Source organism: Artemia franciscana, chromosome 6 (assembly GCF_032884065.1).
Source record: "Artemia franciscana chromosome 6, ASM3288406v1, whole genome shotgun sequence".
Taxonomy (NCBI): Eukaryota; Metazoa; Arthropoda; class Branchiopoda; order Anostraca; family Artemiidae; genus Artemia; species Artemia franciscana.
Window position 1 is genome coordinate 17,424,332 of NC_088868.1, and position 27,594 is coordinate 17,451,925.

General features: G+C 35.2%; 2 protein-coding genes across 7 annotated transcripts in view; one reads left to right on the forward strand and one right to left on the reverse strand.

Moving 5' to 3' along the window:
* LOC136028121 (neuromedin-K receptor-like) overlaps positions 1-10,557 on the forward strand; it is a 114,356-nt gene extending 103,799 nt beyond the window's left edge. Inside the window, exon 5 of the mRNA XM_065705764.1 lies at positions 9,171-10,557. Within this exon, the coding sequence (XP_065561836.1) occupies positions 9,171-9,383 (213 nt within the window). The 3' untranslated portion in view covers positions 9,384-10,557. The remainder of the gene's footprint in view (positions 1-9,170) is intronic.
* Positions 10,558-19,777: 9,220 nt separating this feature from the next.
* LOC136028123 (protein NipSnap homolog 3A-like) overlaps positions 19,778-27,594 on the reverse strand; it is a 30,540-nt gene continuing 22,723 nt past the window's right edge. For all 6 annotated transcript variants that reach the window (XM_065705767.1, XM_065705769.1, XM_065705768.1 and 3 more), the window contains exons 4-5: positions 24,852-25,070; positions 19,778-19,996 (exon numbers count right to left, since the gene is read on the reverse strand). In XM_065705767.1, the coding sequence (XP_065561839.1) occupies positions 19,920-19,996; positions 24,852-25,070 (296 nt within the window). In that variant the 3' untranslated portion in view covers positions 19,778-19,919. The remainder of the gene's footprint in view (positions 19,997-24,851; positions 25,071-27,594) is intronic.

The window sequence follows — 27,594 nt, forward strand, 5'->3', positions numbered from 1 at the left end:
TTTATTACTAACAAAAATGTTCGTAAAAAAAGATTCTAGTTGCATTTTTAATTAACCAAAATTTGGAGGGCAACTAGGCCTCCTCCCCCATCCCTCTATTTTATTAAAATCATCCAATCAAAACTATGAGAAAGCTATTTAGCAAAAAAAAATTGTGTGCAAATTTTTTTTTAATTATTCATATGCGGTGAGCCAAAATCAAAATATGCATTAATTCAAAAATGTGCAGAAATTTAAATAAAAAAAACAAACAAGTTCTTGTAACTGCAAGTAAGGAGTGACATTGAAACTTAAAAAGAACAGAAATTGCTCCGTATATGAAAGGGGTTTACCCCTCCTCAACGATTCGCTCTTTCCGCTAAAGTTTTTTCTTGTCCTAAAAAGTAGAGTTGTGACAAAGAGACCAACTTTAGCGTAAACAGCGAGAAGTTGAGGAGAGGACATCCCTTTCATATACGGAACAATTTCTGTTCGTTTTAAGTTTTAATGTCGCTCCTCACTTGCAGTTAAAAAAAACTTCTTTTTTTATTTAATAGCTGTAACATGGTCATTTCAGTGCCAAAGGAAGCAGAACTATATCTTTTATAACAACCATAGCATTAATAACATACTTCATTATTCTATGCGATTTGAATTGATTAATATTCCTTTTACAAAATATCACCCTCTATTTTCCATGACGTCATTGCATAAATTATGGGAATATACATTATAGTAGATGCAATGGGAGGCGGGAACTGAAAGATTCTACGCGTGGCGATTAGAATAGTATTGCTTGTTTTAGGCTCCATCATTTTTTTAATTCCCATCTTCTTTATTTGAAATATGTTTTGACATATCAATATTTATGATTTATGTACAAAAAAAGTCAAGACAGCCAATTGGATGAGACGGACAAGCTAGCGAGGCAGTGCATAAGGAAATAAGGAAATATGACGCCGCTCCAACTTTAAAATACCTCTTTTTGGTATTTTTAGTAAAAAGTCGAAAAGAGAGCAAAAATGCCCTCCCCTAGATATTGAGAATTTCCACATATTCACATATTCGTGACATGGCTTGACATTCTGAAAAAGTCAATTTGGAGGGAATGAACCTTAAAACATGTTGTGGGGGAAGGAACTGTGTTAAGATGCATAAAATTACAGTAATAAATTTTTAGTAAACCCTAGTTTTCACTCCACTCCTTTATTAATTTTCTAACCTTAAGAAAGTACTAGAATTCTAAATGTGCTTAATTATATAAGAAGGTGGGATGGAAACCGCTGTCTAAAAGATAAACTAATATGTATCGTTTTCATGACAGATGCTTATAAATAATAACAACAAGTTATATTTTATGCTTTCGGTGACTTTCACTAGGAAATTCAGTCAGCTATTTAAAATACGTAAATGATTGATTAATTAGATTTTATATATAAATCTTTTCAAAACTGCCACTTGACTAGCCCAGTTAAAATAATAATAAATTCTAAATTTTCATTGCCAACATTTTTCCTCTAAGGATTTAGCAAGGGGCTTACCACTCACTTTTTAATTATACAAAGATATATGACTTTGGTCGTACCTCACATTCCTTCAACCCTTACGACTGCGTTTTCGAGTCAATTTTTCATTTCAATTGCATTTCTAGATTCTATCTTCTATGTTTTCATGCATTCAATGCACATTAAGCAACCAGTGAATAATCCCTTGATTTTTTCTGTCTGCCAGCATGATGACATATTCTGTCACTTGTAATAAATGATAAATATTGGTATACTTACCTTTAGAAAGAAAGAAAGAAAGGAGATAGCGTCAATGTTCCTATTTAAGTTCTGGAGAAAGTTAATGGTGTGATGTTTGGCGCGTAGTAATAGTTGCGTTGACTGGATTATGCCCCCGATAACAAATATTCTAGCTAAAAAGATGTTCAAGATGTCTATACAGCCATGCAGGTTAATAAAAATTACATATTTAAATAAAAGGGTTAATCAGACAAGGGAGGACTGAAACCATAGCATCTAGCAGTATGCTTTTTGGCAACAGTAAGTCAATAAGAAACACAATTTTTGGTGCCTGGTAATTCAGAACTTATTTTAACTTTATTTTTCGCCTTGAATCTAGATAGGAAATTATTTCTTCTCTATTATGTCTACCTTTTTAGATACACCCAATTAAGTAGCACTGGCTTGTACTATTCAGTACATTTAAGTACGGATGCTGTATATATTACAATTTTAGATTAGGACCTCCACCACGTCATAATCTTTCATGTTTAAGATTCTGAGCTCAAAGATTTGCTTTTTTTTTTAATCATTCAAAAATTCTGAATGAAACGGATTTCGTAAGGATTATTATTTGGATAACTTTTGGAAATCCTGAAAATCTATGATCAAGAAAAGCTGTCACTCTATTCAGTAGGTTGTTACATTTGTGTTTTTGAATAGAAAAAAAAAACGAAAAGAGTTCAACATCAAGTGGTGTAAATCATTCCGATATGCTGCATGCTTGGAGAAAGAACATTTTAAGAAAACAAAAAGAAATAGTACTGACTTTGTAAGTTAGTGGATTTGTTGGTTTAGATCAGAGTACGTTCTCCCCAATGCGTCACTTATAGGTTGGGGACCCCCCCCCAACATTTTTGGTGATTTAGTAGAAAAAATGAATCGGTAAAACCGTCAGAAGAAGCACCGCAGTTTTCTGGGTCACAGTTCATTTTTTTTTCAGTTCAGTTCAGTTTATTAACATCAAAATAAATGGACAACAATAACGCTCTACCCCTCCAAGGCTCCATGGCCCGTTACATAGGGTTTAAAACAAAAATAAATACCAAATAAAGAGTCTCTTCTTAAAAAAAAAGTCCAATTAAATAATTTTGTGTTGTTTTTACTTACCACTTCGTCTTCGAAATCCAAATCCAAGTCTACACCATCTCCCACCCTCACAAAGTCACAACAATTAAAATTAGATAAATAAACGTGCTCAAGCCTAGCAACTAGGGATGTCGCCCTACCCTCATAATTCAACATATTATTAAACATATAACAATATTAATTCAAACCAATTCAAAAATAAATTTTTTCTCAAATTTATTCCCCATTATATTTATCAACCAAAAATATTTTTAGTTGGGTTTTAAAGGCATCAAACAAATGAATGCTACGGACATTATCAGGGAGACTGTTCCATACTTTACAACATGCTATTCGGGGACTAAAATTTTATCTGACTGTCTTAGTTTGAGGTAATAGTAGGTGGTCTTTCTTGCGTAGATTATAAGAGCTCCTTGAAATAACTAAATCGGGAAAGAAAGAATTGAAACAGCGAGGCAGTTCACCATGAAGATACTTGAAAGTCATTGAAGAGCAAGAGACGACATAGAGTGCATAAGTATTCAAAAGCACTTTTTGATGTCCTTTATTAAATTCGTTAACTAACTGGCGAGCCTTTTGATGAATTACTTTAATCGGATAAAGCAGAGACTGGAAAGTAGACATCCAAATCGAGTTGCAGTAAGTTAAATACGGCTAAATGAGTGAAAATACAGTGTCCGAAGAATAGATCCAGGAAAAATGTGTTTAAGTTTCCGAATAATCCCAAGATTACGTGATATTTTTGCTTGGACCATCTTGATGTGGTTTCTAAAAGAAAGATTCTCATCCAACAAAATTCCAAGGAAATGCACGTATCTTACATTAGGTCGAGACAAAGGTCCTTTCGAGGAAGATATAGTTGATAAGGACGGGCATACCTTGCCAGTTCTAGAAAATATGAGAAAGTATGATTTAGCTATATTTAAAGCAAGTCGGTTAGTATCAAACCAGTGGTAAGACCGCTCCATAAGCATGCGAAATTTAACCTCCAAAGCTTGTTCCGTGTCTTCAGCACATAGGATATTGCTGTCGTCATCGAAGGCAACTAAATCTTCATAAGGGGATGGCAGAATATCAGAAGATGCCACCGTATTTTCTTTTTCGTGACATAGAGTAAAACACGCAGAAGGAACCGCGTTCTTTACCGCTCTAAATAAATCGTCGATGTATATCAAAAACAGAGTAGGACCAAGAATCGATCCTTGTGGTACTCCATGGTCTACACCAATGGAGTTTAGTGAGTCAGGGTCCATGGAAATCGTTCTATCGTGTAAACAAGAACGGAACCATGATAGTACTGAACCTCGTATTCCTATATGAGACAGTTTATCAAGAAGGATCTTATGAGTAAGACTATCAAAAGCTTTCCGCACATCAAGGAAAATAGCGGCTGGTATTTTTCCAGAATCTAGAGCGGTAAGAAGAAAACTGATGAGTGTAGTGCATGCTTGCTCTGTAGTATGTTTCGATCGAAATCCGAACTGATGATTGCGCAAAAACTCCTTAGGTTGTAGAAAACTTGTGAGACTTTTTTGCATCGGCTTTTCAAATATTTTTGAAAACACTGAAAGAAGGGAAATTGGTCGGTAATTTGACGGGTCACTTCTGTTCCCACCCTTAAATAGAGCTATCACTCTCGCAGTTTTTAGGGACCTAGGAAACTTTCCTTTTTCAGACGAAGCTTTGTTAAAGGGCCCAGAATTGAAGGGAATGTAGCTTGTACAGCTTTAGTTGATATGTAGTCTGGGCCGGATGATGATGCACCTTTTAAACCTTGAATGTGTCTTGCCACCTCTGATTCCAATACAAGCTCTATAACAATAGATTTAAGGCCAGGGGGTCCATGAATTTCAGATGTTGATCTTGTGCGAGGGAAATCGCGCTTCCACCAAGTCCCTTGACAGTCTTTTCGCCAACTGAAGCAAAATATGATGCAAGGGAGTTCTTAATCTCACAAGGGCCCTCGATCAGTACCCCGTCAATAAATGAGAAGAATGAAGAAAGAAAAATAAATGAGAAGAGAGAAGAAGAATGGGAAGAAAATATCGAATTGACAATCTCTGAAACCTCGACCTGCCAAACCCTCTTTCTCGGTTTGTATATGCAGCAATTCAATTTCATCAGCTCTATTCCTAAGTTATACCAATAGATAAAGAAAATAAACACCACAGTAGGAATGATCAAAACAGACGAAAATACTGACAAAATGTCCACTGCTACCTAGATATTTTTCAACAATTACTGCGGTTTATCAGACGGAAAGGCTAGGTGGCTCCATAAAAACTTTAGCATTTGGTAGCAAATACTGATGGGTAGCAAATGATTTGGTAGCAAGCGGTTGGGATAATGCAGGCTAGTGTAATACCAGAGGTCAGTTTGACGATAAACCTAGAGCGGAAAAGAAAAAAATTATTGAAGAAAAAAAATATGTCAAGTTTATGGGTCAATTAAGGAAAAATAAAGTGGTTAGTTCGGAGGGGGCTCATTCGAATGGAATTTGAAAGTTCTAGTTCTCTTTTTAACTGATTACTCTCCAATCCTTTCAACTGGATTTTACTTAAGTTGCACATCGTGTCTTACTTCTAAGTTGTACGGAAAATGTGGTGAAAGTAATATCTTTCCTCAGGCTACATATCTTGAAGTTATAAATTTATGTACCAAATTAAAAAAAAAAGATCCATAATACAAATGGTATATTTACTATTTTCTTTGCAATTTTTTATTCGGGTTTTGCTTGTTACGAAACCCCCAATTGGAGTAGAAAGATTTAACCCGTTCCAAATTCCTTTCAGATTTTTTAAAACAAATTCCCACTGCCAGCTGAGCACGTTTGACAACAGGCATAAGAAAATAGATAGAGCATAAATTCTCCATCTAGTATCAGGAAAGAATATCTTCTCCTTTTCCAAAACACACAATTTGATACCCCCAAAGAAAAATCCTCAGGAGAGAGAGAGAGAGAGAGAGGAGGAGGAGGAGAGAGAGAGAGAGAGAGAGAGAGAGAGAGAGAGGAGAGAGGAGAGAGAGAGAGAGAGAGAGAGAGAGAGAGAGAGAGAGAGAGAGAGAGAGAGAGAGAGAGAGAGAGAGAGAGAGCTGTGATCCTGCAAAACGCGGAAACTAAGATCTGTATTGAGTATTCCAAGCCTCAGACACTATCTCTGAAGAATGCTTAGTTTCATAACAATGATAAAACGAATTAGACACAAAAAATTTCCCAGAAGCACTCCAGTGAATAACGATTCAAACATTAATAAACAAAAATAGTTAATTGATAATATTCAAACTTATAAATATTTAGAATATTCAGCTTAGTGAAGCAACTCAAAGTACTATATCTAACGTAATCTCCAAGCCACGAACAAATTTGTTTCGTAAAACTTGACAGAAAAAAACTAGTCCACAGCAAACAACCATATGATAGATACGGATCGATAAGAATATGACAGAGGATCATTAAAATTCTTGGTAGGAGCTCATTCCTTAGCCTTCTTATAAGACCCAATGCTCTTGCCACTTTCGCTGCTACTGCATCACAGTGTAATTTTCAAGTCAAATTGCAATCAAGATAAAACCTAAATATTTAACACTAAAAGTTGGTTTTAAGAATACATTCAGACAATTTTTATTTTTTTAAATAATGGCAGTATCAATTTTACAAAAAACCATAAAATTCGTCTTAAAAATATTAACAGGTAGACAGCTACGTCTCGTAAAACTTGCCAGTTCGTTCAGGGCCTTGTTAACCTTTTCAATCAAAAAATTTTTCAAGACGATGTTACTGTAAACACAATGTCATCAACTAAGGACGTGATTATTGTCCCAGGAATATAAAATCGCATGTTATCTACATAAACTAGGTAAAGTATGTGCCCAAGCAACAAACCTTATAGAACTCCACAATGGACTCTAAAACTCCTTGATTTGTAACTATAAACTTTCACTCTAATTGTTCTCCCTCCAAGATAAGACTCAAACCAATTCAAAAACACATCCTGAACTATTAAACAACCTAGCATGCTCATTAAGATCTTACAAGATAACAGTATCAAAAGCTTTTCTAAAATCTATGAAAATTGAAAGCACAAACTCACCATGCTCAAGCGCATAATTAACCAAATTTGTTATATGGTGGACTGCATGTATTGTAGAATTACCTTTCCTGAATCCAAACTGTGTTTCCACAAGAAATCCATATAGATTCAGATGATTATACATTCTTCTATGGATGACCTTTTTATACAGCTTTGAAAACAAAGACAACATCGAAATCAGTCTCCAGTTCGAAGGATCGGTCTTCAGACCTCCTTTATGCAAAGAAAGCTACTTGCTTCATGCTTCGGGTACCCGTGGTATAACATCATGCGATTGCTTTTAGAATCGGTAATAAGTGATTGACTGGGAGTTATCGACAGAGGAAATAATTAGGTAGATTTATAAGATACCTACAGGAATCACTTTAAACTCTTATCCATAGACATGTGTGTAAATGCATATGACGGATATAGTTCCAACATAACAACTAATACTTACTAATAAATTCACAGATCAGGACCTAACTAATCCCATTTTGGAAATTTTAGTTTTGTTCGAATGGCTATTTTACGAGAAGACTTACTCATTTTCTTCGGAGTTGTTCCGTTCAAATTTGATTATCTGTCAATGTTGCACCTAAAGTCGTATCTGACATTTTCTAACTTCTTGTAATTGCTAAAACTAATTTTTGAAGCTGCTCCTACAGGGACCATCACCAGAGAAATGCAGATCAGGAAGATGAAAGTGAGACTGAACATATATTGGCTTCCTAATTCTCCCTCTGAGAACAGATGCGAGTTTAGGGGAGGACCAGGGGGGTGCTTGCCCCAGGCACTGATATTTTAGGGGGCACAAAATTGCAAATAAATAATCTAACGGTTTATAATCATTTGCAATTTTGAAATACAATTAAAATAAACTATAGGACATATCTGATTGTAATTATAAGCAAAATCAATCCGAAATTTGTATTTTTCCCATATCTTCACTACAATTCCTTGAAAATAAAAGTAAGGTGACAGAATTTAATTAATTCGAATGTTTTTGTGTTACTTTGTATTCAAATTTTGTTAATAAAGGGATTTTTTTAATAAATGAAAATTTTGTTCAAAATTAGACTTAAGCATTTTGGGAGGCAGGGTGGGGGGCGCTAATCAAGATTTTGTCCAGGGTACAAGAGAGGCCAGAATTGTCACTCTGAGAAAAACATAGCACATGATTTTTGGCAATAATATCAAAAGTGTGAAAATGTCAGATACGAACTTTACGTATGATAGTGACACTACACGAAAACTGGCCAAAAAGGCCGATATTTTCAGGATAGCAGTATTTAGTCTACTTGTATTCCAAGCTAAACAAGTCATCAATTACAAAGAAACAGCTTTAAAATTCTTATTTCCCAATATAGAACCATTTCCCTGTGGATCTGATTCCTGCCAAACCATGAATATATTTCAGCAGTGATATTCAGCCAGGAGGAACACCCATTGGCGAATTCACTGCTGACTAACAGTATGTCAGGCTCCAGTACTTATATTGTTTTGCCTAGCAAAGCAAATTCCATGAATACAAAAAAAAATAATCTCGATAGCGTCTAAATCCTTAAAATAAATATTTGTCATTCCAAGTTTTCAACCGTATCTATTATGTCACGGCTTAGCTTTACGTTAGGTTTCGGGGAATTTTCCTATTGCATCAATGTGGTCCTTCCACTCATTTAAATCTACGATAAAGAGATAGAATCTTATTTCTTACAAAGTAAAATCTATTATCACAAATGACAATAGAGGAACAATAATTATTGACTGCCCCACAGTGGTGTTAATCAAAGGGACAGGGGCCTGTGCGCCTCTAGATTTCAATCCTGAGAATTCGAAAATACCTTTTTTGTTTCTATTTTCATTGGAAAATTGAAAGAACGACAAATTTGCCCCCTAGGTATTGAAAAATATATTAATCCTTTGGGATTTTTGGGATCATTAAAGCGACTGGGCCCTTTGCGATTTTTCGACATTGTAGGGTTTTTTATATTTATTGAACAAAAGAACATAAACTTGCCCCCACCCTAAATGTTTGTAAAGCGACGCCACTACTGCCCCGCAGTATTTCTGTCTCAAATATTTGTTTTGGTATGCTTGAAATGCAGAAAATTTTATACAGTAAAACAATATAAAATCATTAAAAAATTTTGTAACCTGTCCCTTCCTGAAAAAAAGCTTGTCATTGTAAACTTAGATCATTTCTCTTTCATGTAGAAAACAAGCTAAGAGTTATTTTTCTTTGCAGGTACTGCACGATGCATCTGTGCACCTGGCCATGAGCCACCATTGGCTCCATACAGTGATCTACCCAGCTTACAGTCGTCAACTTACAAATGCTCTTCGAGATACGGCCTCATGTTGCTTTAAAAAACGCTATAAAAGAAATAGGACCATTGAGCTTCAAACAAGAGTTTTACAAGCAAATGTCTCCTTTACAGATTTAGCCACTGGAAGTTAGGAATTAAAATCAATGCTCCGAACAATATAGGTTTTTCAAATGATGTCTATAATAAGGTCAAAGTTAGAATTATATTCTGAAAAAAAAAACTACGTATCGCAGAGTTGAGCCAAATCACAAATTTTAAGATATGTGGATCCCGACGACACTTTTATTTATACGTGCCTTGAAAAATAATCATTCAATTCGTTTCACGGAAGCGCAGTAGCAAAGTAATGATTGTCGAACAGGAAATTTATAAAAGCGGATATGTACTCAGGAATCTATCATGGAGGGAGGAGAACTAAATCTAAAAAGTGCAAGGTACATGTGCATTGCATGAAATATGTAGGATAAATCGTGAAAAGGTTTGAATTTATAAAAGCGGATATGTATTCAGGAATCCATCAGGGAGGAGGGGAACTAAATCTGAAAAGGGCAAGACACATGTGAATTTCATGAAATATATAGGGTAAATCGTAAAAAAGGCTTGAACGTCACCTCGACGTTTTCGATACATATACGAACAGAAAGGAAAGATGGTTGCATAACCCTTTTTTTTCTTTACTTTTGCTAACTGATAATAAATGCAAGATTGTATCCATTCGTAGACTTATAATTTTAAAGCGTATATGAGCTAAAGAAACACGAGGAAGACATTAATAATATACATTAAATTTTTCTTTTTATGAACTGTTTGAAGGTAAATCTAGGCATACGGCTTGATTTGCGATTCAAAACACTGCTTAGGTGGCTTGAAAATTTCATTTGGATGTGCAGAGAGTGCATCTACGATATAATTATACTAAATAGCCCCCATGGGTAAGAAAAAGGCCTGACTCTCGGGATTAAATTTTCTTGGGAGATGTCCAAAGTAAAAGCTCTAAAGTATACAGAACACTCCTTGGAAGCAGAATTTCCCAGTGTGTCACCCTCAGGCAGCTTATCGTTTTGTCAAGTCAGGGAGGAAATCAAATGAAAAACGAAGCCCGAGACTGAAGTGAGGAGACAGACAGGAAAGAAAGAAAAATTATAATTTTATAATACGTTGAAGTACCCTTGCATTATCCTTGTTTCATTAATAAAGTGTATTAAATGTAGCCTCTGTGACAAATAAGCTGATGTCTGTTCTTCATTAACTGTGCCATATTTTATACTTAATTGATTGTACGAAATATATCCTATTTTTTCCTTAGTAATGATTTCAGGCCTTGTGCAGGTCCATTGAATCAGAAAATTCAAACGTAGGCTTTTCATGCTAACTTGCATGGATGTTGTTATTCAACTTCTTTACGTCAGAACAGTAAAATTGAGTAATTTGTCTTTCAGAATTCTCTATTGACTAATACATACTTGGTAAATATCTGTGAAATCGTAACGCGTAATAATGCTGAAAGACACTGCGTTACGAGCCAAGAACACAGCACGTCAAAATCCAAAATATGCATTAGAAAGACTATTCATAAAAATATAACCTAAGAGATAAACTTACCAGCTTGAAATATTTAGTTTGTATATTTTAAAACTGCAAGTAGTGAACGATTTTTTCTGACGAATAGTTTTAATTTTTGCTTAATGGTTGCTTAAATATTTGACTAGAACATTTTCTATGGGGCCCAACTCGTTAACATGAGCCATGGAACCCGTAGTTCATAAAATGAACTTGAAGTAAATAAAAGCATACCTCAAGAAGTACAAATTTATTTGTATGAAAGCAGACACAATATAGAGGGAGATAAAATTAAGAACTCAAGAATTTCAAAACGGACAGTAACATATCCCTACTTCATACGCAGTTCGTAACAGTTTTTCTCAAGTAAAATAAGTATTGATGATTTGGTTATTAGACTGAAAAACCACAAATGGAAAGAAGAAAATAGAGCTTCGAGAATGCTAAAACGCAAACTTTACGTAGAAACAGCACACATTTCATGGATTGACCATCATGGATTCACAGATTGATCATGGATTGACAATGTAATTTCCTACTACTTCCGCCGTCACAGAACTAACATCAGGCCTGTTTCCAGGTGTGCCCAAAATACGGGATCATCATGGTACTTCGAACATGACCAATCTTGAGTGGCTGTTGTTCTGCTACATTTCAGAAGATTGGTTTATTAATCAAAAATGATACGTCAAATATCGTCTATAGTACAAAAAATTCGTTGAGCCAGAATCAGGTCCTGAATCATAATAATCGGTTGGGGTGTATTTGACATTCAACAATCAGCACTGGGTTCTTACCAAAACCAAGCCTTACTGCCCGGGCCGGTTGGGAACTAATACCGGGGTAGCACTTTGCTAATTTCGGGACTCGGAGGTACCTAAGGTCAGGGGAGCAACTAATTCATTCCACTATCCTAGGAAATACAACCAATTGAATTTCAGTTAGACAATATTTTTAATTCGGATCCGAAAAAGTGGGGCTTCTGAAAAATCCTTTTCTGGATTTTTTACTCGGTTAGGGCGATCATAGATGCGCTGTACCAAACATAAATGTCTTATTCTTAAGACTTTACATATTTAGCTCTTGGGGTGGGAGGCTGGGGCGAAGATAGTACATCAACAAACGTTTGTTCCCTGTTTTCTTCCACCTATATTACTAACTTACACATTCCTAATAAAAATATTTTGCAATTAATGATCCCATCGCTATCCATCAGATATACTTTCATGTTATTTACATTATTTTAGTTGTTTTCCTTGGCAATGAAATTAGCCATCGACATCTTCGACTTTAATTGGCCCTAATTTCCTTGGGTACCCATATTAGAAGGATCCCCCCCCCCCATATCAATTTCAGATCCACAGAGGCCTGACTCGGGAACTGAACTCCAATTTTAGTTCCAGCGTAAACAGTTCATTTATGATCAAAAAGATGATACACTAGTTGGTGAGGATCGTCGCAATCAAGAATGGATTCAAATAACAATACTAAAAGAACCAGGCTCACAATATGCATAATTTCGCATAAAACAACCAGGCTCCTCCCTGAGCATAATTTCGGCAGCAATTAGGCTTCAATCCATCGAATTTCTATAGTGTAATCTTCAGAATACCCCGTCTCATGGTTAGACACTGGGCAGGACGGCGAGTGGTTGGAAGATAATTGAAATTAACAGTAGTAGGCACCTATTTGTGCCTAATAATCACTAGAGCACCAGCAGAATGGTTTTCACCGCTAACCTCTAGTTAGTCAATTACACCCTAATGAAATAAATCAAAGACGTATTTTTGGATACCTTTATTGGGCAACGGCTCGTCCAAAAATCTTTTGTGGTTTGATAGGAAACTTTCTACAGAAAAAAGACCAGTTGTACTCGTTTACTATGGTTCGATTTCGCTCCATCGAATTTTTAGACATTTTTGAAACACTAGACATTTTTAAGTCTATTATTGAAGGTAAACGAGAAGATACTCTGGAAAAAAAAACAGTAACTGTGAATAATTTTCCGCCATCGATGGCCATCGAAAGCCAATAGAAGCTCAGCCTTTATATCTCGATGAGGATTACGTTTAGATACTAATTGACACTTTTTTTGCTGAAAGTTTACTTTTCCTCTTTGCTTACGCTTGATTCAAATAATGACGCAACCTTTTTGTACTGAGGGAACGATACCCCTACACAAACATTCAAGCAGTTACATTTACTTCAAGAATGATTGAAAATCACAGTAGTCCCTGCAACTCACCATACCGGGATACACTGGTCACGGTGAAATACATTGATAATAAAGGTAAGGGACGGAACAAGAATATAAGAGAGCTAGCTATAGTTCGTATCAACGAGACCAATCATCAGAAATATCGCAGATCAGACAGTTCAAGCCGCTACTGTTTCAAGCCGCTACACAATCTTTGTCACTTTTGGCTTATGAATGGTCAAAATACAATAAATACATAGATAGTAGCTAACAGACCAAGCAGCATGAATTGTTTTGGCGTCTCATTGCCTGAAATACAAATTAACTTTATTTCCTTTTAAAGTCAAAGAAAAAGCTGGGCATTCAGCTCAACTGACATGTGATTTTTGGCCAATATTATTAAAGCTACATTTCGAAACTCGGTAACTTAAGGCTTCTGTTCAGTGGTCTTAAGTCTGTTACAATATATCACAGAAAACGCAAGAGTTACGGCTAATGATCAAAGTTTCTTGCGGTCCATTTTTCCAACAACCTTTCATTAAACGGTATCAATTTACTTAAAAAAAAACAAAAAACACAAGAATGTAATCAATGATTATTATTCTAACGAATAATTATTTTTTCAAATCTGTTTCTACTTAAAAAGTAATCATATTATTACTGTAACTAAAAAGAAAGAATGTTTAAATCTGATTAGTTTTAATATTTAGCAATAGAAAATAACTGTTAAATACACTTGCTAAATTTTTTTAACAGTAATTTAGTTAACACATAGGACAATCTAAAGCCACCCTGGTTTGGTAAATCTAACATAATATAAAACAAGAAATAAAACTGTGCATTTGAAAAAGTTCAGTTTAAACTTTGATTAGCACAAATAAAAATTCAAAATCACACAGAAAACGTTTCCAAAGTCCTTCATAGAAATAAAAGTCCCAATGGAAGGCACGGAGACAATAAAAAAGAAATATGGCTTCTCAATGACACAATTAAACAGCCCAGCCTAATAAAAATGTGGAAATACTGGCAAACGAAAAGTTTCCAATTTTCTAAATAAGGCTACATCTTCGTCCCCTATAGAGAAACTTTAGAATTATGTCTGACACCAGATACTGTAAACGAAGAGTTTTATTCAAGCTGATTGACAATACAACTGTAAAAACTGACAGAAGTCTCGGCTCATTTGTTCCATAGTTCACGAAGTACTATAATTTTTCTTTTATATTTTTACCTTATACTTTCCTTGAATTATCGTCCATTTTGTTCAACTATCATTTTTGCTTATTTGTTCCCATGATCTATTTTTAATTGACAATGTTGTTTGACAAGTGTTTAATTTCCATGTTTTGTTCATTTTAAACTACGATAATGACAATTCTATAGTTAAACATTGTGCTCTGCGAAAAAAAAAGTTGGTCCGGAAGAAATTGCTCAATGAGTTCCAACGGTATCTGTAGATGTTAATGGTTTGTATATAGTAAAACTGCGGGAGGTAACTTGCCGCTACACCAGAGGGCCTGAGATCAACACAGTCGCAAACAGTCCTTATGTACAGCTTCAGGTTTAGCACTGTAGATAAGTCCTGGGAAAGGTACGAACAAAATTTTCACTTTTTATAACCAAACGAATAAAAAGTTAACATTTTTTATTCATCAAGAGACCCTTTTGGCAATTAATCGAGACCAAATTTACGATATCACCCTGGTGGTAATTTATCAAAAACCAATCATAAGTGATCATACCGATGAAGAATTAACGCGAAATCAAGTTTCTTCATTTTCAGCCCTGGAATTTGGAATTTTTTGTAACAGAAACTGAAGTATCCGGACCTTATTTCATCTTTGATATGCTATTTCTCATCGAAATAACGCCTTCAGTCCTGTTTACCCTATTTTCAATTACTTCATTGCCAGAAATGATTTAAAGCTTCGGAAAATCTTAGAAACCCCGTTTTTCGAATGCTGCTTAAAGGTTACTATCAACAAGTTACTATAAATGAACAATATGCAACTTCGGCTATCTATCCACTATTTTCCTGGAGCATTTTAAAAATAAAGTGTTTTTAGCCAGAATTAAACCAAAAAGCCAGTCATTAGGAGCCAATATTGCCAAACAGACGCGTATCCACATTGCAGCATCTCTTCCCTTCGTCCCATTTCATTATTTACTTGATCATTCGCTATAAATTCCAGAATTTAAGATAAAGTGCATTGGAAGCCAAAATGAGGTTATATACTTGTGTAAATTTCAAAAAATCCAACCAAAAAAATTAATATTGGTAACCTTTACAGTACCAAAAAAAGAATAGTATTATTAAACTGGCAAGCTAGGATTCTCTTTGAACAAACATGTGTTCTAGGTACCTTGCTACCCTGCAAAATAAATAACAGGAATGCATTCTTTAAGATATCTTGAACAAATATATTTTGATATTCCCCAAAATACTTTCCCATAGTATAAAAAGCCTTTAACACTGGCTAAAACAATGCACTGCTCCTATATTTAAATAAAAGACCAAGAGAGATGTAATCTATACCACTTTTCTTATCATCAAACGTCTTAAACCTTGCTCTAATTGGCAGAAAATTAGCTCTAAGCTGCCTCCAACGAGTAAGATATTCACTAGATATAGTTTCCACTAGAGATAAATTTCCTGCCATGCGATTAATAGAAGTTTAGTTAGATACACACAAATTTGATTACATACATATATGCTTGGTTAGACACTCGTACATAAATTTGGTTAGATACACACAGGTTTTGCTAGATACATAGGCATTTGGTAATATACACGGACATTTAGTTTCCGTAAAATTTGCAAAAAAAAAAGAAAAAGCAAGATATGCAGGTGGTGTATTGAACTAGAAATAAAATTCCAGCCCATGCTATACACAGGAGATCGGTTAGGAGACACAGACCTTTGGTTAGATTAACAGGCGTTTAGGTTAGATATAACGACGTTCGGTTAGATACATAAACATTTGGTTAGATGCATAGACGTTAGTACCTTAAAATACTCTAACGTTATAACACTTCTAAATTCTTCACATTCTCACTCTATTTCCGGATCATTTGATTTTCCAGCACTATCTTGAGTTGTTTTCAATGTATACCTATGGATCAGCTGTTCCTTGGCTATCACTCTATATATATATATATATGTATATATATATATATATATATATATATATATATATATATATATATATATATATATATATATATATATATATATATATATAAAGTCCTGTTTAATTCTTATATATATATATATATATATATATATATATATATATATATATATATATATATATATATATATATATATATATATATATATATATATATATAAAGTCCTGTTTAATTCTTAAATATCCTTAACTTTCAATGACCAACATCCTTCCGCCCCTTACAAAAGTAACTCTTCATGTGCTGCCTTAAGAATACTGTTACTATGTAAATGAACCGTGCTCAACAAACCCTTAATTATTCAGACTAATTTGTAATTGCTCAAAGACATTGCGAATAGCAAGTCGTCCCTGAAAAGAGCACAGAGAAGTATTTAAAAAGAAATTAGAAATCCATGGCAGGGAGTAAAGAGTAAAGGGGGCTTAAATAGTTTGAGGTGGAGGACGAGCGTACGCTGCTGTGCTTGCACGGAAAGATTGTAAATATAGACGTTCTTGATTATTTCCTTTAGACGGAAATTCCATCCACGAATTTTAAAAAACAAGCCTTGGATCGAAAATAATGCCGAAAATACTGAAGTTATATTCATTCTTGACCTGAAAACAAGCTCCAACATTAAAAAAATGCTATTGGATTCAGTACAACCAAGTCAGCTGATCACACGACTTACCATAGTCTCCCCGTCGGCTCCTCAAAAATACAAACAGGGCAACTCCTCTTGGCTCGCATCGAAATGTGAGACAGTCTATGTTATGCATCTTTTGTCACGAATAAGCTACATTTCAAAGATCGTCTTATTTCAAAGCTTTTATCTTCGTGGCATTGCCACATTTCTTATAAATAAAAAACTGTTACAAGTTCCAGTCAATCAAAACTCTAAGCAGTCTTCTTCTGTTTCTTCCTCACTTCCCTCCTTAAACCCAAATTCCTACCTTGATAGAAAATTCAGCATTCCCAACCCCATTGTTGCCATGGAAAAGCAAGTTTATATACATAATATTCGATTAAAGAACCAGAACTCTCCTTGGTATTCGGTTCTGACCTAGTAATTTAGCTAAGTGTTTTTAAGTGTTTGGCTTTAGTCGACTGTTTAAGTTGTTATTAGTATTGACCCTGAATTTCAACTAACGTGTTTGCTGTGTTTTTAACTAGTTACTTGGCATTTAGTGCCTTTTCTTGTTTGTTTGGAGTTCTGTCGTGCACCGTCTTTTTTCCCTTTGCATGTCAGTTTCCAAACAAATAAATGCATGCACACATAAATAATTTATTTTATTTACTGGTTGAACTTAAACCCATCCAAACCTACCAACGGGTACAAAAAGAAAACGGAAATATTTTTGTACAAAGTAATTTATTCAATTTATCTACAAAAAAACATTTAATCTTCTTCAAAGTGCTTCCCATTGGAGTTGAAATAAAGGCCCAAGCCTTTATTACACGGCTCAAAACATTCCTCTTTTCTCGTATTGTAATGTCTGACAGCGCCTCGATCCTATTTTATCCTCACTTCAGAAACGTCTATAAAACGCATTTCTATCATGTTGTTTGTCATTCGGGGAAATAAAAAATCGCAAGGGGCAAGATTGGGTATACATGGTATGTGAATAGTGCTCACACCATCTAAATAAAAACCAGCGCTCAGAAAGGTCTATGTGAACAGCAGTATTGTCGTGATGCTAGAACTGAACCCTGACTGCCACATTTTTTTTTTCGCCGCAAACTGTTGCATAGTCTTCTAAAAACTTGCAGGTAAATTTCCCAGGTAACTCTCTAGCCCGTGGAACAAATTCTGAACGGATGACACCTCTCATATTGAAAAACAAATGAATATTGTTTTAACGTTTGACTTCATCTGACAATCTTTTTAGGACAAGGCGGATATGGAGTCTACCATTGACATGATTGTTGCTTAATTTCAGGACCGTATCCAGAGTATCATGACTCATCACGTGTGATGACCTTGAAAAAAAGCTTGGCCAAAAAGTCTTGATTCAAAGTAGAGCACGATTCCGTCCAGCTTTACTTTTGTTGTGCAGTCAGCATTCAAAAAAAAAATTTCCTCAACACCCTTTTCGTCTCGAACTCTTTAGTCATGATTCGCTGTACTGAACTCCATGTCACTCTAGATTTCCCCGCGACTTCTTCAATGGTCTCTTGTCGATCTCTCAGGATGATTTCACGATTTTGTTTAACATTTTCGTTAGCAAAGAAACTCTACCTTCAAAGCAGCAGCTCGATTTCTTTCGAATAACCCCTCATAGATTTACAATCATATTTCGCTTTTACTAATTACAGTCAGTTTCGTTTTCTTAACATTAAGTTGGAGGCAAAACTCTTTCAAACATTTTTCTGTTAAGTCCAAAAGAAATCCAAAATCATTTGGCAATTTATTATCACAGCAGTATCACCCACAAAGAAAAAAGTAAAAAAAAACTGCTATTATTTGAAGTCAACGTTGGTGCCCGTCTCTTTGCGAAAGAACAACTCTATCATGAATAAATAGACCGAAAAGGGTACTTGTGTCTTTTTACTGATGTTTTGATAGACGTGAGTCCTCCTGAAAGAACAACAACCCCCGCCCCCAACAAAAATATGTATCGTGCGTATGTATTTGGCAGATGGTCATTCAGTTTTATCTAGAAATTATCCTCGCAACTCAGTTTTTTTTAAAGTGAATTTGATAGATATCTGATGACCATGTCTTCCCCTTAAATTTTTAAAATTCACATAGATATAAACCATTGAAACAGTATTGATGACGAGAACAAGTAAAAATAAATCCATAGAGTTAATCATTTTTTTTCACTCTGCAATACTTGTGTCCATTATCGCGAGGATGAGAGTTGAATTCATGTTCATCTTCCATCCTTGTGGAAACGACCTTTCGTTCAACAAAAAGATGCTGGTCGCACGGCAGTTTAAGAGCTTTTCCTAAAATTCAACGAAAGATAGATGACAGAAGAATGGAAGTACAAGCAATCTTTGACTAAGGAAGTGTAGCTTGAAAGCAAAGGTTCAGGTGTATGGATGACTTTTGAAAATGGACCCTTTGATTTGCAGCTAATATTCTCTATTTAAAGAAATGGTTTATTTAGTTGAGCTTCACATTATTTCTGAAATGAAATTTACAGAATGTTTAATCTTTTTTTCAGATTTTTTTCTCGGGAAAAAGAGAAAATGCCAAATTTTTTTTTCAGATTTTTGCTGTCCAGCAACACTTCTCCTGCAAATAACAACCTTGTCAGTGATTGACATACACTAGGTTAAATTTACAGATTGCAAAAAAAGCGACAAAAAGAAACTGAATTAAAAGGCTAGCGCCGTATTTTGTTAATATTCAATTTGTGCAGAAAAAGCCCTGCTCATCACTAATTTATGTCTGCCCCCTTTTTTTATGCTGTAGAATTCTGTCGTGTCGGCTTTACCCGTCGATGAGACCACTCATGAGCATTTAAAAATCACAAAATTTGATATCGCCATCTACAGCAAAATCCCGAGATCATATTCGTGCTTTAAAATCCCCAAAATAAACTTTGAAATCCCACTGATAAAAAAATAGCTACAAGCCGAAAAAGATCATAACTACAACCCTGGTTTATTTTGCATAATCATTTCAGAATATCAAACTTAAAAATTAATATACCACCAAAGAAACACCAACAAAGAGACTTTTCCCAGTCTTCAATTCAGGTTACGATAGACAATCAGTCAAAGAATTGTTTTATTGAAGAGGGGAAATGGCAAATGGAGTCATTAACTTGGAACTGGCTTCGCTAAGTGATGACCATAATTGTTCAGCTGAAATATGAATTAAAACTTAATGATCACTTAATGAACCTCGATAAGAGACCTTGACAATACAGACTAATTACCCAATTTAAAAAAGATTAATGAACGCAGAAACGTAAACTAATCAGAAACGACTAATGAGACCAAAATATACAAACATAGAGTGGATGGACGACAAGCTATCAGAAAAAAAGATCTTTAGCCTTAGCTAGAGCATATTGTACTTTTCAGAATTATCAACAGAAATTGGGTTAGGTTATATTTTTTACGGGCTAAGTAACACAGCATCAACTTTTAAATGCTGTGCTTTTTTAAAGTAATAACATGGATTTGGGATCAGGGAACAGAAAATACAGTCGGATTTAAGCATAAACAGTGCATTTTCACTGCCTTTAAGAGAATTCTCCTCATTTTTCTCGAACAAAATTATTATTGGGACAAACCAACTTAAAAGTTTTGATGGTTACTAAGTGCAGCGATTGCAAAAATTACGGACTAAATTTTATCCATAGAATGCAATAAATTATGCATAGCTACACTGTGTAATCAAAAACCAATACAAATAAAAAAAAACTAAAACAAAACTTCTTTTGTATGCCACCTTCACAAACAAAAGCCACATAAACATAACACATTTCCCTCAATTCTCTCCCAACGACTCGAATAGATGTAACTAGGGTAACAGGAATCACTGGTAATACCAACTTTTCATATATTAATAACTGTTCATACTTTTATTCACTATTTTCATTCTAATCTTTATATTTTCCATTTCAAACAGTTTGTGGTAACGAACTGTAGTAAGGAGCGACCCGGATCAATAGTAACCGAAACTCTAAAAAATGGAATTTTGACACCAATAGTTACACCAAAGAATCACATTTAATGCTGATTTTAAATATATAAGTTTCATCAAGATTAGTCTTAACCATCAAAAGTTACGAACCTGAGAAAATTTGCCTAATTTTAGAAAATAGGAGGAAAGGCCCCCTAAAAGTCATACAATCTTAACGAAAACTACACCATCAGCGTGGTTATTTGTTTTTTTGTTTGTTTTTTTTCCCCAGGGATGATCGTATCGACTGAGTGGTCCTAGAATGTCGCGAGAGGGCTCATTCTAACGGAAATTAAAAGTTCTAGTGCCCTTTTTAAGTGACCAAAAAAATTGGAGGGCACCTAGGCCCCCTCCTACGCTCATTTTTTCCCAAAAGTCACCGGATCAAAATTCTGAGATAGCCATTTTATTCACCATAGTCGAAAAATCTAATAACTATGTCTTTGGGGACGACTTACTCCCCCACAGTCCCCTTGGGACGGGCTGCAAGTTACAAACTTTGACCTGTGTTTACATATAGTAGTGGTTACTGGGAAGTGTACAGCTGTTTTCAGGGGGATTTTTTTGTTTAGGGGGAGAGTTGAGGTGGGGGGGGGGTTACTTAGGAAGATATTTATATGGTGGAACTTCTCATGGGGGAAGAATATTTCAATGATGAGGGCACAGGATTTTCTAGCATTATTTGAAAAAACAATGAAAAAACAAATATGAAAAGTTTTTTCTACTGAAAGTAAGGAGCAGCATTAAAACTTAAAACGAACAAAAATTAGTACGGTTATGAGGAGTTTACCTCCTCGTAATACCTCACTCGTTCCGATAAAGTTTTTTTTAGTAATTTCAACTACTTATTCTACGGCCATTGTGATTCAGAGGTCATTCTTAAGGATTTGGGACAAAATTTAAGCTTTAATGTAAAGAGTGAGGTATCGACGAGGGCTGAACCCCCTCATATACGCAATACAAACATTCGAATATAGAAGTTGGTTACGCAAGTTAATTCGTAAGTTACGTATATTTTTTACCGATGAAAACGTTCGTAAAAATTAAAAGTTCTAGTTGCCTTTTTAAGTAATCAAAAAATTGGAGGGCAACTAGGCCTCCTCCCTCGCTCCTTTTTTCTCAAAATCTTCCGATTAATCGCAATTAATTAATATGCAAATTTCGTTTTAATTAGATCAAAACCTGCATTGATTCAAAAACGTCCAGAAAAAAAAAAAAAACAAGCTTTTTTAAATGAAAGTAAGGGGCAACATTAAACCTTGAAACGAACAGAAATTACTCCGTATATGAAAGGGCTTTTCTTCCTCAAATCCCCGCTCTTTCCGTTAAAGTTTCTTACTGTTTTAAAAAGTAGAGTTAAGAGAAAGAGTCAAACTTTAGCGTAAAGAGCGAGGCGTTGAGGAGGAAAAGCCCCTTTCATATATGGAGTAATTTCTGTTCATTTTAAGTTTTAATGTTGCTCTTTACTTTCATTTTAAAAAAAAACTTTTTTTTTGTTTAGTACAATCAAAGCACCAAATTCAATATAAACTAAGGATACGCGCGCGATCTCGGACAGACACATTCGTCCTTCATTCGTTCACATAGCTGTAGTAGCCGCTTACCCATTCATCACTTACCACTTCAATAATTCTAGGAACTTTCATTCAGGTTCATAAAAGATGTTTTTAACTTTTGTAAAAATTCCTTCAAATCCTCTGTTCATTCAAATCTTCAATTCCGATGAACAGAGCTGAACAGAGAATTCAAATCCTCTAAGGCTCAGGGTGTTTTTTCACAGTTAAAAAAAGTTTGAAAGAATAGAAAGATAAGTCTGCAAACCAAGATTAGAATATTGGAAGCTACAGTGATGACAGTGGTCAAATATGGCTCTGAAGCATGGGCGCTCCGAAAAGCAGATGAAAATTTACTAGATGTTTTCCAGAGAAATTGCCTACGGATTGTTCTAGGTACCCGGCTGACTGACCGTATTTCAAACAGTAGGTTGTACGAAAAATGTGGTTCAATCCCGCTTTCTAGGGCTATAATGAAAGAAAGGTTGAGATGGCTAGCTACGGATGAAGGATGACAGATTACCGAAGATTGTCCTTTTTGGCCAACAGTATGGGGCTACACGGAAAGCTGGTCGTCCTTGTCTGGGTTGGGAGGATGTCATAAATAGAGATTTAAAGGAAATGGGAACTTCTTGGGAGGGTGCAAAGAGGGAGGCTTTAAACAGACTAGGTTGGAGGAGGAGCGTGCGTAGCTGTGTTGGCCTCAGGCCAACACAGCTTTTTTTAGATTTTATTAATTTTAATAAGGCACCGAATTTACAGCAAATGTTAGTCCAGAATATTTGTCACTTTTTTTGGTTCTCTTTATTGACCTAATCTCGTCTGGTTCGCAAGTATTATCTATTTGTTCTGTAACCTATTTTGTTAGAGCATTTTTAATTAAATTTGTGCATAAAGCTTTTAGTGAATACTCCCCCAAACCCCTATTCAAAGAAAAATTATTATTTATTTTGAGTTTAATTTCAATTGATTCCCGAACAACCTGTTTTTTGCCCAAATCATTCCTAATAATATAGGATTTTTAAAAAGGATGGTGTGGCTGGGGTTATCAAAAGATGGCTACTTAAAACAGAATCAAGTATGTCTATGTCCTCGTTATGCTGTTTTAGGCGTTTTTCTAAATACCGATGGGTTCTACGAACATAGTAATTGCCGCAGTCTTATGGTATTTGATAAGCCCCTCTTTGGCTTGTAACTGGGGTTTTATCTTTACCAGAGTTTACGAAATTCGTAATTTTAAAATTATTAGTGAACACTACATACAGATTATTTTTTGTGCAAACATTTTTCATTTTTTTGGTGATTTTTGGGATGTATGGAAGGTACATTATACTTGAGGGCTTATCGGGAGCCTCATATGGTAAAAGACCTCTGATTTTCCGGGAATGTCTTTTTAGTCTACGCCTAATTGTCTTACTAATAAAAAAAATGGGACACCCATTTTTAAAGAATATATCTGATAAAATTTATTTTTGTTGTGACGTGAGCATCAGAGCAAATGTTCAGGGCACGATCAACAACATAGGTTAGAACTGCTCTTTTAACTTGTGGGAGATGAATTGATTTAAAATGAAGATATCTATTGTTTTGCGTTGGTTTCCTGTAGATAGTAAAATCCTGTTTATCAATACTACAAATAATTAACTCGTCTAGAAACGGTATTTTATTTTCAATTTCTAGGGTAAACTGTCAATTTCTGTCATAGTTATTAAGGTGATCTAAAAAACACCACAAGTTCATTTACGCCATAATTCCAAAGTAATATTAAATCATCCATGTAACGTCACAAATAGATATATTTTAAAAAATATGTATTTAAAGCCCAATTATCAAGGTGCACTACATAAACATTCCCCTAGTAGCCCGGATAGAGTTGCTTCCATTGGCAGACCCTTTATTTACTGATAAGAAGAATTATGGAACTGAAAATACATTGAAAAATAATTATAAAGTTTAATTAAGGCCAAGTACTTACTACTGTGTGTTTACCATGCTACTTACTACTGTATACACAATTCCAGGAGCCTATAGAAGCAAAAAGCCACCTTTTTAATTCTGAGGACCTTCATTTTGCAGAGGGGCTAGAGAAAATTTCAAAAAGAAAAAACAGCAGTTAAAAAAAAAATATTTGGTTTTATTAGGTTTAGGGATGCAAAAAAACACACTATTTTTTTTAGTTTACAAATAGCCCTTACAACCTCCCTCCCATCGAATAAAATTGAATAACACCCCTGATTGGGTATGTTCTTTATTTAAAACAAAATAAGGCACTAAACTTAGATCCATTATAACTTTTTTATTCTGAGCTGAAAACTGTTAATACCTAATTGTCATTGCGTCATAAGAAGCAATTAAATGAAATACGAAAAAATATGAAGGTAGCATGGCGCTTTTGAAGCAAGTCTTTTCCCAAAGTTTGCAAAAATAACGTGTGCCAAAGTAATGATTCACATCTGCTAATTTAATATACACTTACCCTGAGTAAATGACGACAATTTTTGAACAAGATCAGCACCCTGACTTAGACTTGTATGTTGGACAAGTAAAACAACTTCGTTTATTCTTCCATGAATGGTGTCAAAACAGGCAGTAAGGTGACCAGCATTATTGAGTTCTTGAAGCAAATCTTCGAAACATTTTTTCCAAGCAGACTGATGCGCTTTGAACCGAAGGGTAACTAGGTTGTAAGCAGAACCTACAACAATAATGTTCGACAGTTACAATTTTTTAATTTAATGATACAGGCAGTGCAATAGCGATGTCTAAGTAAAGAGCAATGTGGGCACGATGTATTATGTATTTATTAATTTTTCTTTTTTGTTTAGACCAGGGCACTTCGCATCGAAAGAGTTGCCGTAAAAACTTTGGAAAGGGCTCATTTAACTGGAAATTGAAAGAGCTAGTGCCTCTTTAGTAGTCGAAAGTGATTGGAGGGATAGTAATCCCCCTCCCACGCCCACCATTTCCCCAAACACAGTCAATCAAAATTACGAGATAGCCATTTTGTTCAACATAGTTGAAAGATCTGAAAATTATGTCTGAGGATGAACCCTCCCCCATAGCCCTCAGGGCGAAGGTTGTAAGTTATGCCTAAGCGCAATTAAGATTTATATAAAAAGTGTGATCGTATGAACTTCGGAGGGGGCTCTTTGGATCGGTAATCAAAAGTTCTAGCGCCCTCTTTAAGATTCAGAGTAACTGGAGGGTACATACCACCCCCACACCTAGTATTTTCCCGAGATGTATCTAATGGAAATTCTGAGATGGTCATTTGTTGTTGCAGAAACTTCGAAAAGAGCTCATTCGATTGGAAATTGAAAGGGCCAATGCTCCTTTAATAGTCGAAAGTGATTGGAGGGCCTCCCACGCCCACCATCTTCTTAAACACATCCAATTAAAATAGCCATTCTGTTCAATGTAGTGGAAAGAGCCGGACATTATGTCTTTGAGGATGATAACCCCCCTACAGCCCTCAGGGCAAAGGCTGTAAGTTATACTCTGGGGGCCTATAAAGTATGTACAAAAACGGTGATCGTATAAACCTTGAAGAGGGATCATTGGATCGGTAATCAAAAGTTCCAATGCCATTTTTAAGGTTCAGAGTGATCAGAGGGCCATCCCCCCACACACACACACACCTCGCATTTTCTCGAAATGCATCTGATAGAAATTTTGAGATGGCCATTTGTCGTCTTGGAAACTTCAAAAAGAGCTCATTCGATTGGAAATTAAAAAAGCCAGTGCCCTTTTTAATAGTTAAAAGTCAAATAATCTTCAAAGGGTAAAATTACCTCAAATCACTATCAATAGATAGATGAAACTCAAAACAAGCAAAAATTAACATGAGTAGGGCTGATAATCCCTATGTTTTCTCAAGACCAGAACACAATTTGCGCTTTACTGTAAACAAAATACGCTTGAAATGTTTTCACCTTTCTTACTTTCATAAATGAAAAATGATCAAAACTTTAACGAAGAAATGTCAATATATGTCAATTCAACTGACAATCCACGGTCATTTGTTTGTTTGTTTTTTGTTGTTGTTTTTTTTTTCGGTAAAGCGCAAATTGTGTTCTGGTCTCGAGAAGTTATAGGGGTCATCAGCCCTACTCATGTTGATTTTTGCTCGTTTTGAGTTTACTTCGGCTATTTATTGTAATTTCTGTTCGTTTTCAATTTTATTTAGTTATTGATAGTGATTCGTGGTAGTTTTAAGCTTGGAAGAATATTTGACTTTATTTATGCTCATTAAAGGCTTAATGGAGCTCTTTACTTTTCGGTGAAAAACTTCTTGTAGAAAAAGTTTTTAAATTAATTATAGTATAAGACCAAGAAAACGAATATATAATAGATTAATAGAATTAGTAGACTGAAAGAGGTTCTGAACCCTAAAAAATCATGTCAAATACATTCTAACAATTAAATTTTAAATAAATTTATTAAATATATTAAACAAATTATCAAATGCATTTGGACACAATTGCATGATAAATACTTTTAACTGTCCGGGAAACACTCAGCTAAATTGATTTTGAAAGTAGGCTTCGACCAATTCTGAAAACTAGGAGCTTCTCTTACTAGGCAAAAACATTGTGTTATGCTTTAACAAATGTTCTGCAAGATAGATCTTCCCGAATTTTATATGCAGCATGAAGATGGTCTTCAAATTTATTTGAAACGTGCCATAAAGTCCTTCGCAGGCTTAAATAATAAACACTTTGAAAGCTGCTCTCAGTCTGTTCAAAAAGGGGTTGCTAAGTTTGTAGCTTCAATTTCTAAGTCGCTAAGAGACCCAAAAATCAACAGTGTGATTAAACAAAAAAATTAAAAAATTGGAAGGTACAAATTCAAAAGAAGAACACGGCTAAGTCCTAACCGAAACGTTTCGGAATCTCTTTTTCTATAGCTTGTCCCACGTATTACCATTAGAAAGTGTTAACGGCAGAAAGCAGCGCTCGGTGGATGCCTAGAGAAGGCTGCTAGAGGCGGGAGCATCTTTGGAAGACATGTGGCCGCAAATTCTGCTGAAGTCATTATGGAAAGGGACCTGATGTGAGAGGAACTAAGTGCAAGCATAGCTTGAAAAAGCCATGCCCCCCGGACCCTCATTGGCCCATTTCTGGACCCCTTCCACGCTACCTCCTCCCAACAGGCTGTGTGACAGGCTAGGCCAGGAAAGCGGTATTGCAGGATTCAGACGCCTAAGATGAAACGCGTCC